Source organism: Anoplophora glabripennis, unplaced genomic scaffold (assembly GCF_000390285.2).
Source record: "Anoplophora glabripennis isolate ALB-LARVAE unplaced genomic scaffold, Agla_2.0 scaffold145, whole genome shotgun sequence".
Lineage (NCBI taxonomy): Eukaryota > Metazoa > Arthropoda > Insecta > Coleoptera > Cerambycidae > Anoplophora > Anoplophora glabripennis.
This window is the reverse complement of record NW_019416303.1, coordinates 616652-629399: the sequence shown is the minus strand read 5'-3', so window position 1 is coordinate 629399 and position 12748 is coordinate 616652. Positions and strand designations below refer to the sequence as shown.

At 31.0% G+C, this 12748-nt stretch overlaps 1 protein-coding gene across 2 annotated transcripts; it reads left to right on the top strand.

Moving 5' to 3' along the window:
- The first annotated feature begins 270 nt into the window (after window positions 1–270).
- LOC108904292 (cell cycle control protein 50A) lies at window positions 271–11850 on the top strand. Of its 2 annotated transcripts, none has more exons than XM_018706786.1 (5): window positions 271–412; window positions 2287–2781; window positions 5813–6163; window positions 6216–6381; window positions 8285–11850. In XM_018706786.1, the coding sequence occupies exons 1-5, from the start codon at window positions 400–402 to the stop codon at window positions 8328–8330; spliced, it is 1071 nt and encodes a 356-aa protein (XP_018562302.1). In that variant the 5' UTR covers window positions 271–399; the 3' UTR covers window positions 8331–11850. The 2 variants fall into 2 exon arrangements, with proteins under 2 accessions (XP_018562302.1, XP_018562300.1); XM_018706784.1 differs by lacking the exon at window positions 271–412 and adding an exon at window positions 1656–1800.
- Window positions 11851–12748: the final 898 nt, after the last annotated feature.

The window sequence follows — 12748 nt, the reverse complement described above, 5'->3', positions numbered from 1 at the left end:
TGTCATTAATCACTGAAGCATTATTTGGCAATACCTTAATCATTAAGAAATATTGCATGGTTTACATTTTCGAAAATTTATATTTTTAGTAACTCATTAAAGTAGGTACAACCCAAATGAGATTTTCGTTATTTTTTTAATAGATCTTTATATCGATATAAGTGCTTCCAACCTTTCCACGACATCACCCTGTATAGTATCCGCGTTCTCCGTAAAATTAACTCTATAAGTATACGATAGTTTTAATAAAATGATATGATATCCCAGTTGTGCTCAGTATAGATTTTACAGTCTTATAGACTTATAAGTCGCACAATGAGTGCGATACAAGCAATAAAATTCAATTGATTTGATATTAATGGTTGATGAGTTTAGAACGAGTTATGTGGCGCTTATAAAATGTTAAAGGCATGTAAGTCCGCTTTTTATGTAATAATGTAGTTAGTGAAAGTTTGTTTTGAAGATACAAGGTAAAAAGGAATTGGTAATAGTTGATAGTTTTTCATATTTGCTGAAAACGTAGTAGTCTCACATCAATGTTTCTTTTACTCATGTTACTGTAGGTTATTATAATTAAGTAGTAAATAGTTTCACTATATTAAAAATAATATTTTCTGTTAGTGTTTTTCACAGATTAAGTGTAATAAGATTAGATTTTTATTTAAGAGAATTTTAAATGAAAATGAATTTCCAACAGTAAACAAACTAAACAAAATACAATTTGAAAGAATTCAAATCAGCTTCTACTGATTTACTGTAAAATTATGAGGTTTTTGTAAAACGAAATTTAGTTTAGTTTCATTTTTGATTTTAGCATAAAAGCCTTTAATGTTATCATAACAAGTTTTATAAAACATAATGTAATTGCAACCATTACAATATTATTCAGTGAAAATTCTTCTTTTTCGCTTTATCGTGACAATAAAATGACCTTAAAACTTATCTTCTGAATATCAATATATTTCTTCGAAATGAATATTTAAATGAACAGAAAGTACAGAGTAATTCGTAAATGAATCGACACAGTACAGATTGTTTCTTTAGTCACTAGATGGCACTAGTTGCCAATTTTAATTTTTTTCAAATACTATAACAGCCAATTTCACACAGCATCATGCGGCATAACGATCTCTTCGAAACGGTTAAATTTAAGTTAAATTGAGGAACTGTCGTTTGAACACGCAGATTTAAAACTACGCCGCTTACCATACGACATTTTTATCCTATCGGCAAAATAGCCGTATCCGAACCGTGTAAACAGGTAGGCAAAAGCTTTATCCAATATAAATGTTTATTGTGGTAATACAAAATAAATAATGAAACTCATGGGAAAAATATCTCCTTGGAGTATAATGAATAATAAAATAATTAATTACGCAAAAACTGGTATATGCGTACACAAAATTTACTTACAAGATATAAGAAACTTGAAAAGTGTTAAAATGACTAAAATTGTAAAGCAACTTGGTATTAAGTGTAAGTAGTGTATTGGTCTATTTACGAATGACCCTGTATAAAAATAATTAAGATCGTTGTAAAGTCTGCTATAAATGATTTTGGAACGTTCCCAGTCACTGCGCCCTTAACATCGGAACGCCCTCTCTTTATACAATTTGACTTATATTTGGAAATGGGGGTCTGGGGGAAATTAGAGATTCATTTTTGACAATTTTGACGTAACTTTGATTATCTTGATCCCTTTATTAGTCATTTCTTGTCAATAAATTGAAAATAAAAAATAGATTTTCTCCGATATGGCACAAGACAGCGCTGATTCTTCAAAAACAAAAAAACCCTCGGGTGAGTCGTCTTGGAAGAAAAGCAATTGATTGTAAACAAATAGGTTAGCCAAACCCTTTTGCACTTTGCTTAGTATTGATTGTTAAGAATACTAAGCTTAAATTTCCTGTTGTTGATTAAATAACTTCATTGATGTTTTTTTTATGCAAGGCACAAAGTATGGTGTGTGTTGCTGTTGAGTATTGTTTGGTTCATATGTTATTTCAGATGAACATATTGAAATACATTATTAATCTATATGGGAACACCTACTTGTATTCTAGCAATCAATAGCTCATAGAACAAGTGAATTTAATTGTTCTATTTTTCTACATTTTGTAATAACCGACATATTTCTTATATCTTTTGATATATAATATAGCTTCAGTTTTCTCATGTATAAAATTTGTAGTATTTTGTAATCCTGGTTGACAAATAAATTGGGAACTAGGAAAATTGAATATGTTAACTAAAAAGCAATGTTATAGAACTGTTTGTCTCTTACAGATAGTGCATTCAAACAGCAAAGACTTCCAGCATGGCAACCCATACTTACAGCTGGAACAGTCTTGCCTACATTCTTCGTGATAGGAATTGCATTCATTCCTGTCGGTATAGGGCTTCTTTATTTCTCAGATGAAGTGAAGGAGCATGTAATCGACTATACCAAGTGCAACGAAACTAATGGCACTGACTCAAGTTGGTACTATACAAATGAGACTTGTGCAGATATTATACACAAAAATCCCAGCAAAGAATGCATATGTCGGATAAATTTTACTTTAGAAAAAGATTTTGAGGGTAAAGTGTACATGTATTATGGTTTGAGCAACTACTATCAGAACCATCGAAGGTATGTCAAATCTCGAGACGACAACCAATTATTAGGGCGGTTAAGCACCGATGTATCCACAGACTGCATGCCTTTTGCTTATGCCAATGAAAGTGGGCAGAAACTACCCATCGCACCATGTGGGGCTATTGCAAATTCTTTATTCAGTGGTAAGCAAATCTAACGTTTTTTTTATTTATAATTGACATCTTTAGGTAAGATCAAACTAAGATGAAAAGTTCACTATGCCACCTATGGGACATAATCTTGCTTCTAGTTGTGGCAGGTCTCTTAAAAACTTGTTTCTATTTCCATTTATGAAAAAAAAAGATAATTAAATCACTTCATACTTTAACTAGTTTATTGCCAAAATATTTAAATTATCACAACTTATAGGTCTCCCAACGGGATTTCAAAACATTCATGGGTTTAGTCTTTCCGAAGTCAGTTGAACATGTATAAAAACTCCTAGCAATAAAATTTAATGAGTTTCATAGGCGTTCTTAGAAAAGTTTTCTGCTAAAAATAAAAAATTATAATAATTTGTATAATGTGTAGAAAATTTCTATTATATGTTTATTTGAACATTTCGTTTTGTTCTGTTTCAAAAGGTCTCCAAAATCCAGTATTGTAATAATATTAGTAAACAAAATATCCTTATTTTTCCCTTTTGCAATTGTAATATGAATGATTAATAGAAGGTGCCTATAATAAATTAAAATTACCTGAATCACACCAAATTCCGCATTGCTGCACTGCACTGCTAGGCCATTTGTTGACAACTGAATTTATGGCTACGTCACTCAGTGCGGCTGTGTTTGTGCCGCGTTTGCCCGCGTGCTCAAGCTTCAACTGGGCGACCAGACCTGTATATGGGTATGGCTAACAAGTTTTTCAAATATTTCAATGCCGAGTTGCTGCGTCAGCAACCGAACTTGGTACACACTGCCAATCTCTTGGTTCTTCAATTGAGATCAGAAAGACTATAAGCAAGCACATCATAGTAAGTGGTGATTTTATTTTGCAAACTTCAGTACTGTTGTACTTATAAATTTGTATAGGTCATATGGTTGTACTAGAAAAAAGTATTAGAAGTAACTCATCTAGTCAATATTTTTACTAATCTCTTAAAATAGCTTTAGAGTTAATATTTTTGAAAAAGACATATCAGTTCATAAGATTTTTGATAGAATTAATTGTGGTCCAATGACAAACAGGCTCTTTCTGTTTTATAATGCAATTAAGGTGACCAATTGGAGTTTCATTAATGACAGTTCAAGTATTTTGGAGAATTTCTAAAATATTAATATTATAGCTAATGCTGTAGATAAAATACCAGTTAAGTGTAGAGTTATTAGAAAATCGGCATATCCTCTTCAATAGTTTAATAAAGATCTGAAATCAATGTCTGATATTCTTGTTCAATGACCTTCACAAATTTGGATCTAATCTAAACAAGTTAATACTGTACGGAGGAGGTACCATGAAGCAATTCACAATGCGAAAAGATGAGCAAAGTATGATCAGTTCATTAATAAATCTTGCAATAAACAAGGAGCTCTGAGGAATATCGTAAGCAGCTATAATCCAAACGATAAAAATATTAATACTGCTCTTATTAAACCCTGAATTCACAATACTTTTATAGATACTTCTCTGAAATAGTAAACAAAATTTTAGATGATGTTTATTTAATTTAACTTATGAACTGATTATATTAATATCAAACAAATTACCTAAAGAATATTAATAGCTATGATCCATTTGCTGTAAACAATAATTGTCAAAACTCTACTGAACTTGTCTACCCATTAACCAAATTAATAAAAATACGTATTGCCAATTTATAATATAATTATAATATTTCCAAAGGATTATACAACTCTGTAAAAAAAAGTTCAATGGAGGACATTATTATCCTATTTGGAATTTTGGTTAGCTAAAATTTTCGAACTTCTTTTAAAGCCTCAAATTGTTTTATATAACTGTGCATCTTGACTGTGTTTTTTATTCTATTCTTTTAAGTAAACTAATGTGTTATAACTTCGATAAAATAGCATCGATTCAATAAAATCTTACTTTAGTGATCGAGAACAATATGTGAACTATAATGGTTGTAAATCTAAATGAAGAGGTAACGCCGCTTCAGATGTTGGAAAAAAGGTGATTTTTGGGAATTCTCAAGGAAAAATCGATTACAAGTATCGATACAAGATAGTATCAGAAACAATAATCATTGTTGTACATATTTTCACATAGTACACAGTATTATGAATTTTTTCAAATGATTTGGATTGAAAATGGTGGCTGTAGGTGATAGCAAGCAACGACACCTTTTTTTTAGAGGGTTGTATAGCCGGAAGTGTTAATTAATTAATGGATGGTCAAAACAAAAAAACAAAACTTTTCTAATATTATATATTAAAAGTTAGGGAACATCTTATGTAAAATAAATATTTAAAAAATTTAAAAATATTAATAATTATTGATTTAATGAACATTAAAAAAAGTATTGAAAAAAGACGAGAAATTTTCCATTAAATTGTTAATAACACTGGAAATTATTAATCAGCCGAAAAACTCCTAGGATGTTCCCTGAGTTATGTTAGTTGTGAAGCTCTGTAGAAAATTTTAAGTCGATTTGTTGAAAACTTTCAAGTTATGGTTACGGGCTGTTAAAAATGGGTGGTTTCTCGAAAAACACTTTTAAAGTTTTTGTTGCCATTCAGCATAAGAAATTCGTTATACACCTTCAATCAGTGATGCCTGCACCATATAATTGGCCTTCTATATTGATGTTTTCATCATCCTCTCTGTTCGGTTGATCTGAGACTCAATCTGGTCTCTATAACAGCTAACTATTGTGTACGTTCTCATGACTTACAATAAACACTTCTGCAGCACATTGCGACTGGTTTTGCTCTACCTTGAAAAAACTAGTGTTCTCGATTTTTCCACCTAATCTTTTTTTCCTATATTCTTCACACAATAAATCATTGTTTAAATCATTTATCCAATAATCGATTTTTTCAAAACTCTAAAGCGGGTTTACGTTTTACGACATTTTAAATTTAGAGGAATTTTTAAACAAAATTTGAATGATTTAATTTAATGCTTCTATATACATATGTGTGTGATTGTAATTTTGTTTTTATAACTCATGTAAACATCTTATTATGTATTGTCTTTTCTGTTTTTAAGACAATTTGACGCTAACCATGTGGGTGGACTCTGAGAAAACGGATGTGCCCTTGTTAAACACGGGCATAGCATGGAAATCAGACAGAAGAATTAAGTTCCGCAATCCACCTGGAGACCTACAGGAGGCCTTCAAGGGTAAATTTGCAAAACCGAAAGCTTGGAGAGTCCCCGTGTATGAATTGGATCCCTACAATCCCGAGAACAATGGTTTCCAGAATGAAGACTTGATCGTTTGGATGAGAACAGCGGCATTCCCCACCTTTCGCAAACTGTACCGCAGAATCGACCACTCACAAAAAGGTTTCGTTAATGGCTTGAGGAAGGGGGACTATGAATTAAAAGTCGTCTATAGTTAGTCTAAATAACTGTTTTTTAGACATTTTTCTGAATATTTTCGTTGTAGACTATGACGTGAGCACTTTCGATGGTTCGAAACGCATGATCCTCAGCACCACCTCTCTCTTAGGGGGCAAGAACCCGTTCCTCGGAATAGCTTATATTGTCGTGGGGTGTATTTGTCTCCTTTTAGGAATAGCCTTGTTGTTCATTCACATCAAGTGTGGTAAAAGGTAAGTAATTCTCAAGATCGCTAATTAAATAGGTTGCCTACAGACTATAACCTTGAGTTGTCCAATGGCATTGCAGCATTTCTAAGGCGGTAATATGTCATCGGTATATTAATTTGATTTCCATCATCTAATACAATGTTAGTCATTTGAATTATTAATCATTTTAATATAATATATTATGAAGCAAATACAATAAAATACCCATATATTTTCACTTTCTAAAGCTTTCTAATTTTTGTAGCGTTTTTCTATCAATTTTGTTTGTATCTGATTGTGAGTCGAAACTATGATTTTCAGCATATAAGAAAATATCTAAAAAAAAAAATTGTGCATCATTGATTATATAAACTAATATATTCAATACCATGCTTGGTTTTAAAACCCAAGGGAATGTGAGTATGATCTCAGTAGCACCCCAATGTGCATTCCCAATGCTGCAGATATTGTGAATAAAATAAACTGATTGCTAAATGGATGAAGGCCAATAAAAGAAGAATGCTAGGTTTTGAAAAATTGGGTTTAAGGTTTTTGGGGAACTTTAAAGGGGGAAACCACATTAGGAACCTGATTTTCAGGCATTTCTCATATAGTTTTTGAGTAGAAAAAATTGATTAGAATTTGATCAAACTTTGACATTATTTTACCAATATTTTGAACTACATTTACAAATTTTTTCAAGTTACTTGTGTTGAAAATGACGAAGTTATGGGCTGTTGTCTGCCCCGAAGGCCGTTGTCCATGTTGGTTGTTCACGGAAATGTGGAGGTCGCAATTTTGATCTGAAAGCAAAACGATTGTTTTCCTGCATTTATTAACATGTTTTCTAAGAATATGAAACACATTGCTGGTAAAAATTGAAGTTTTGACACATTTGAGAAAAATGTATCGATTTTTTTAATGATTTATGATATCCCAATTGTTGATTCATGTTCTCTGTAATTTCATAAAGAATCACAATTTCAATTTTCATAACGATCGGTCATTCATAACTTTTGAGCTAGAGTTCCCATGAATCAAAATAATGTAATTTCGAGAAAAAAACGTTTGAAAATTTCCAATAAGTATAAATTTGAGAAAGTTGTCAATATAGAGTGCTTTCCGATCAATCAGCGATCCCAGCACCATATAACAGCTCTTCTTCTTCCACATAGACATAATTCTCAGCTAGCATCTATTCTTTCTTGCTTAATAAGTGACTAGACTAGCTGAACAAACACTCCGACCTACCTGGTGTGCTCCCGAGTGGTGACTCGATGGGCATTCGGTTTTAGGCTCGTAAAATTCGAAGGAATAGGAATTTCATTTTGAAATTTTGGCAGCATATTCTTCAATAGGAATCATACCTCATTGTAAAAATTCTCATTCAAACTCCTACACATCTAATATTTGTAATTATTATTTATTTAATAAGTCACTAATTATCACAAACAAAAACCAAACAATACAGTAAATCAATGCTTTTCTCTGCTCCCACTATAGTAAATAGACTATTAATACATTGTTTTTAAGAAGGCAATAATAAATAAATAGACATATTTGATGAATATTACATTTTATTAATTATCATGAAAGAATCCTGCATTAGTCAGTAATGTTGCCGATGTTCTTCGGATTGAATGGCCTGTATATGTTTCAGGATGTTCTAGATTCAAAAACTGTGCAATCTTATTAGGAATTATATAAAGGGTTTCCCTACCGCCGCGCCCATTTTTCTGTAGTAAATAAGATACCTGTTTTTAACCAGATTATGCTGTTATTCGATTTATAATACAAATGACGTCACTACCATTCATGGCAAAGTGGCGGATCAGTTAGCAGTTTGTAGGCAACCTCGTACTTTAACGACCTTGAGTGATTTGAGTATTGGAACTGCAAAGGGAATAATGTTCTGTTTTTTTTGCAGTACCAGTGAAATGATCAACGTTAACCCTAGGACTCCTTATCAGTAAGTCAGGTTCTAATCGAGTAGAAGGAATTAGTTTGCCAAAGTTTGTTTGACCGTTACTAGGATTGTACTTAGAGTTTTGCATATTGAAGAGTATGTGCAGCCTTTTTAATTGTTTAAAAATATTTTTTTTATTTTTATGGGGCATTAAACATTAAATATAAACGAGATAATACAAAACTCTTACAACTAAATTCGATCATCATATTGACAAACAATGTAAAAAAAATGTGTCAAACAAATAATTTTTTAAGTTTTCCGAGTAGTGTTAAGCTCCAATAACATTTTAATGTTTTTAAGAATATTCTAGTTGTTTCTATTTCATAATCCATAACTTAGTATTTATTTTCCATGATTTTCATGATTTTATTTTTTTTGTGCCGTTAAACGCTCCTAGAAAAAGCTTTTACATTGAAACAGATTTTATTCTGTCTAATCCTCTTTTAACTAATATATTCCAAAATATGTGTATCTTTGGCTAAGATTAGAATAAGGACCTTGCTATGTTACAAACAAGTTACTTTTGTGGTTGTATTTTATTTCAAAACAGCTCTGTTCTGTCACTATATACAGGGCATGCAAAACTTCAATAAGAATATTATATCTTGAAATTTATCTGGTAAACTTTTTTTCGCACTCATTCTTTAAATAACAATTAAAAACATTTTGCAATATAAAATTAAACTTTAACATTGTTACGTACAATTTTCTTGCAACCCTGTATATCCTCTCTCTAAAACTGTACCTTTTGAGGTTGTTTTTCAAAACGCATTCCGTGTTCTGTAGGATATGAAAACACAAGTGGCCTTGAATGTTTAGCTCTTAGGTAGTTTAAAGGATGTTTGATATTTCACATAGACTATTAATGAAACACGTGGAAATACGATCGTACTGGAATAAATGCTATTTTCTCTGGTAATTCGTTCAAATTGAAAAATATATAGGATGTCCCAAAAATGAATGTTAATACGGAATAACTAAATTGAACACCTCAAAAATTGTAGAAATCGATGCCCTGTAAATGTTTCGAGTATCACAACTACAAAATTAGGTGTTTTTTTTTTGATAAATCAAAAAATTTCACCACCAAAACATTTTTTTCCAGTTTTAAGGTCTTTTTAAATAATCATTGCCCTAATTTGAACGTTATAAAAAAATTTAGTAGGTGAAACTACTCTTTTGTCTTAATGTCCATTTTGTACAGATTTTAAAATGGTATTTTCCATGCTATTTGCTGTTTTCTATTTAAGAGGAGAAACCATGTTTTTCATGAATTTTTTTGATTGAGACAAATTGAATTGAACCACATTTACAAATTTTTTCAAGTCATTTGTGTTCAAATGCCGAAGTTATGGATTGTTGTCCACCAAAGGTCTTTGTCCGAGTTAGTTGCTCACGGGAAATGTGGAGGTCATAATTTTGATCTTAAAGCAAAATGGTTGTTTTCCTTCATTACTAACATGTTTTCTAAGAATATGAACCTCATTGAGGGTAAATATTGAAGTTTTGACATGTGTTTAAAAAAATTATCGATTTTCATCCTTTTTTTCTTCACTTATTTTGAACAGAAAACCAAAAAAATTATGATATCCCAATTGTTGGTTCATGTTCTTTATAATTTCATAAAGAAACACATTTTCAATTTCCATAACGATCCGTTCATGACTTTTTGAGCTACAGTTCCCTTGAATCAAAAAAATGTCGTTTCGAGAAAAACGCGTTTGAAAATTTCCGAAAACTAGAAATTTGAAAAAATTATCAACAATATAGTGTACTTACCGATCAATCAGCGATTCCAGCACCATTTAAGTCTTTCTGCCTCTTGGGCATCATTGTGAGCTTGCATCTGTTCTTTTCTTGCCCTACCTGCTGTTCGCCCAAGCAACAATGGGAATTTTTTTATTGCATTTACTTAGACATCTTTGCGATATCTTGCAAGAAAACAGAATCATGAACAATAATACTTGTAGCCGTGATATCTGGAACATTTACCTAGATTAGCGATTTTTCCGATTTTTAAAAAAGTGACAATTTTTCAAAAATAAACAGTTTAGTTATTCTGGCTAGTTATGGGTCAGTCTATCACTCTCTGCAAACTTGATGTTGATTTTAGGGACATACTATATAAACGTACATACTATATAAATGTACATACTATATAAACATACAGTACATAGCTATTACATATGGTTTTTGAAATAACTACGTCGGACATATTCCAAGAATGATACATGACGACATAAACAGCATGTGTTCAAGTACGGTTGTATTTCTTTCCTTAGGCAAAATAATTTTATGTTCAATTTAATATTTTAAGTAAAATGGTTTCATGTTCCAGAGGCAATGTTGATATACGGGACATAACTAAAATATTTGGCCAAACACTAAGAAATGCTTTGTTTTTGAAATACAGAGTAAGAGAGAACAATGAATTTGATTTTCTTACAAAAAAAACAGCTCTAGCGATTTCATTCCAATTCAGCAAGTAGTTTTAATGTTTTTATTGTCCACACACATATGCATAATAGATTTATTACAGGGGAAAAGTCCCAGGGGACGTAATATTTTAAGTACAATAGAACCTCGATTATTCAGGCCGGCCAGACCGAATTGTTGCTGGATAATCGAAAACACGGTTAATGGAAATAATGCCCAAACTCACCAATTTTGCACAAAAATATGAACTTTATTACACATACCTATTAGATAATATGTATGCGATAAACAAGCAGAGACTCATCTTTGTTTCTGAGCGCTTTTTTTGCCCCGCCACGGATAATCCGCGTATGGATAGCGGATAATCATAAACATTGCAGCGCACTAAGAATCCGCGGATGATCAGGGTTCTACTTCAATTATTTTCTTTTTCTTCAAAATTATTTCTACGTTGATTTATCATTATGACAGAGTGCTAAAAGCTTTCGAAATGTTCCCTTTCTGCTGGTTCCTATACTTCGCGGGCAAAATTATAGAGTGACTCATCGCTAGCTCTTCAACTGGTCAGGAGGCGTGCGGGGTCGAAAATCCATAGGCGTATCTGTTTATTATTTTTTTTGGCAACAGACAGTTTTTAATTATTACGTTTTAAAACGTCCCGGTTGTATCTTTTTAATTTATAAATTCGCGTACGCTTATGCTATGGCATTTCTAACGACGGCTAAATCAAGTACTACATACGTCCGTTTACACCCACTAAAAAAGCATTTCCCTGTTCAGTACAATAGACAGAGCTGGAAAATAGATCGACGTTCAGTGTAACTCAGTTTATAGATGATTAAAGATCCTATCGAAGTGCATAGAATACAAGACTAATAATATTGGACTGTTATAAAAATTATTTTATATTTTATACGCTTTATTGTAATAATGTTTTTATATTATGTCTTGAGTCACTCTCTATAATTTCGACCGCGAAGCATAGGATACACCATTATCGAGATAAATGATATAATCTTAGAAAATTTTGAAACATTTTTAAATAAAAATAATCATTATTGGAAAAACCCTTTTATGTATTAATAAATCAGATAATTAAGTATTATTTCCATAGCTTCCTCTGTTTATGCATCCTGAAATAAACCACATATTTTCATTAATTTTGAAAACACCCTGTATTGCTTGTAAACAAAGCATTTTTAAACATTTGACCAAACATTTTATGAATACACAATTTTCAGTCGATAGCTTCAGTATTTTCTTAATATTTTTACAGTATCCATGATAGTAAAATATAAAGTTTTAATATAAATAGGTATGTTTTTGTACTTTAATATTTCCTTATAAATTGGGTTTTGGAGAACGAAACCATAATTTTTGCTTAAAAGCGTATTTGTAACCATAAGCATTAACATTTTTTATTATAAGTATTTATTATTATTTGTTATTTGCAATCTGAATTTATTAATTCTGATTGTGTCGTTATATTTGTATATTTTATTGTTGAAAATATCTAAATACATTTCTGCTATAAAATAGCTTACTTTACTTCATATATACCTACTTTATGTGAAACCTAATGTATTTTCTAGCTTAGCAATGATTTGAACTATATGCAACCATATTTAAAATGGTACATATTTGCTTTAGATAGAGTGTATAAAATTTAATCCAAAAATTTTTTATATTTCCAGGTATATTTAAAAAAATTTTGAATTTGTGAGGATATACCCTTTACATCAATTTCCATTTGTCAATCGCCATTTTATTTCACAATTTCCTATATTTTTTATCCATATTTTCCACGTAAATATTTAAAGTATGATTTGCGCCAAATGATTTTGGAAAAAATTTTTGCTTCAAAATAAAGGCACCATTAAAAAAAGATCCAACACATTTTTCAACTTTTTTTTTTAATACCAACTTGATATTTAAATTTAGTGAAAACAAATGAAAGCTATTAAAATTTGTCAATGTATCCCCTTA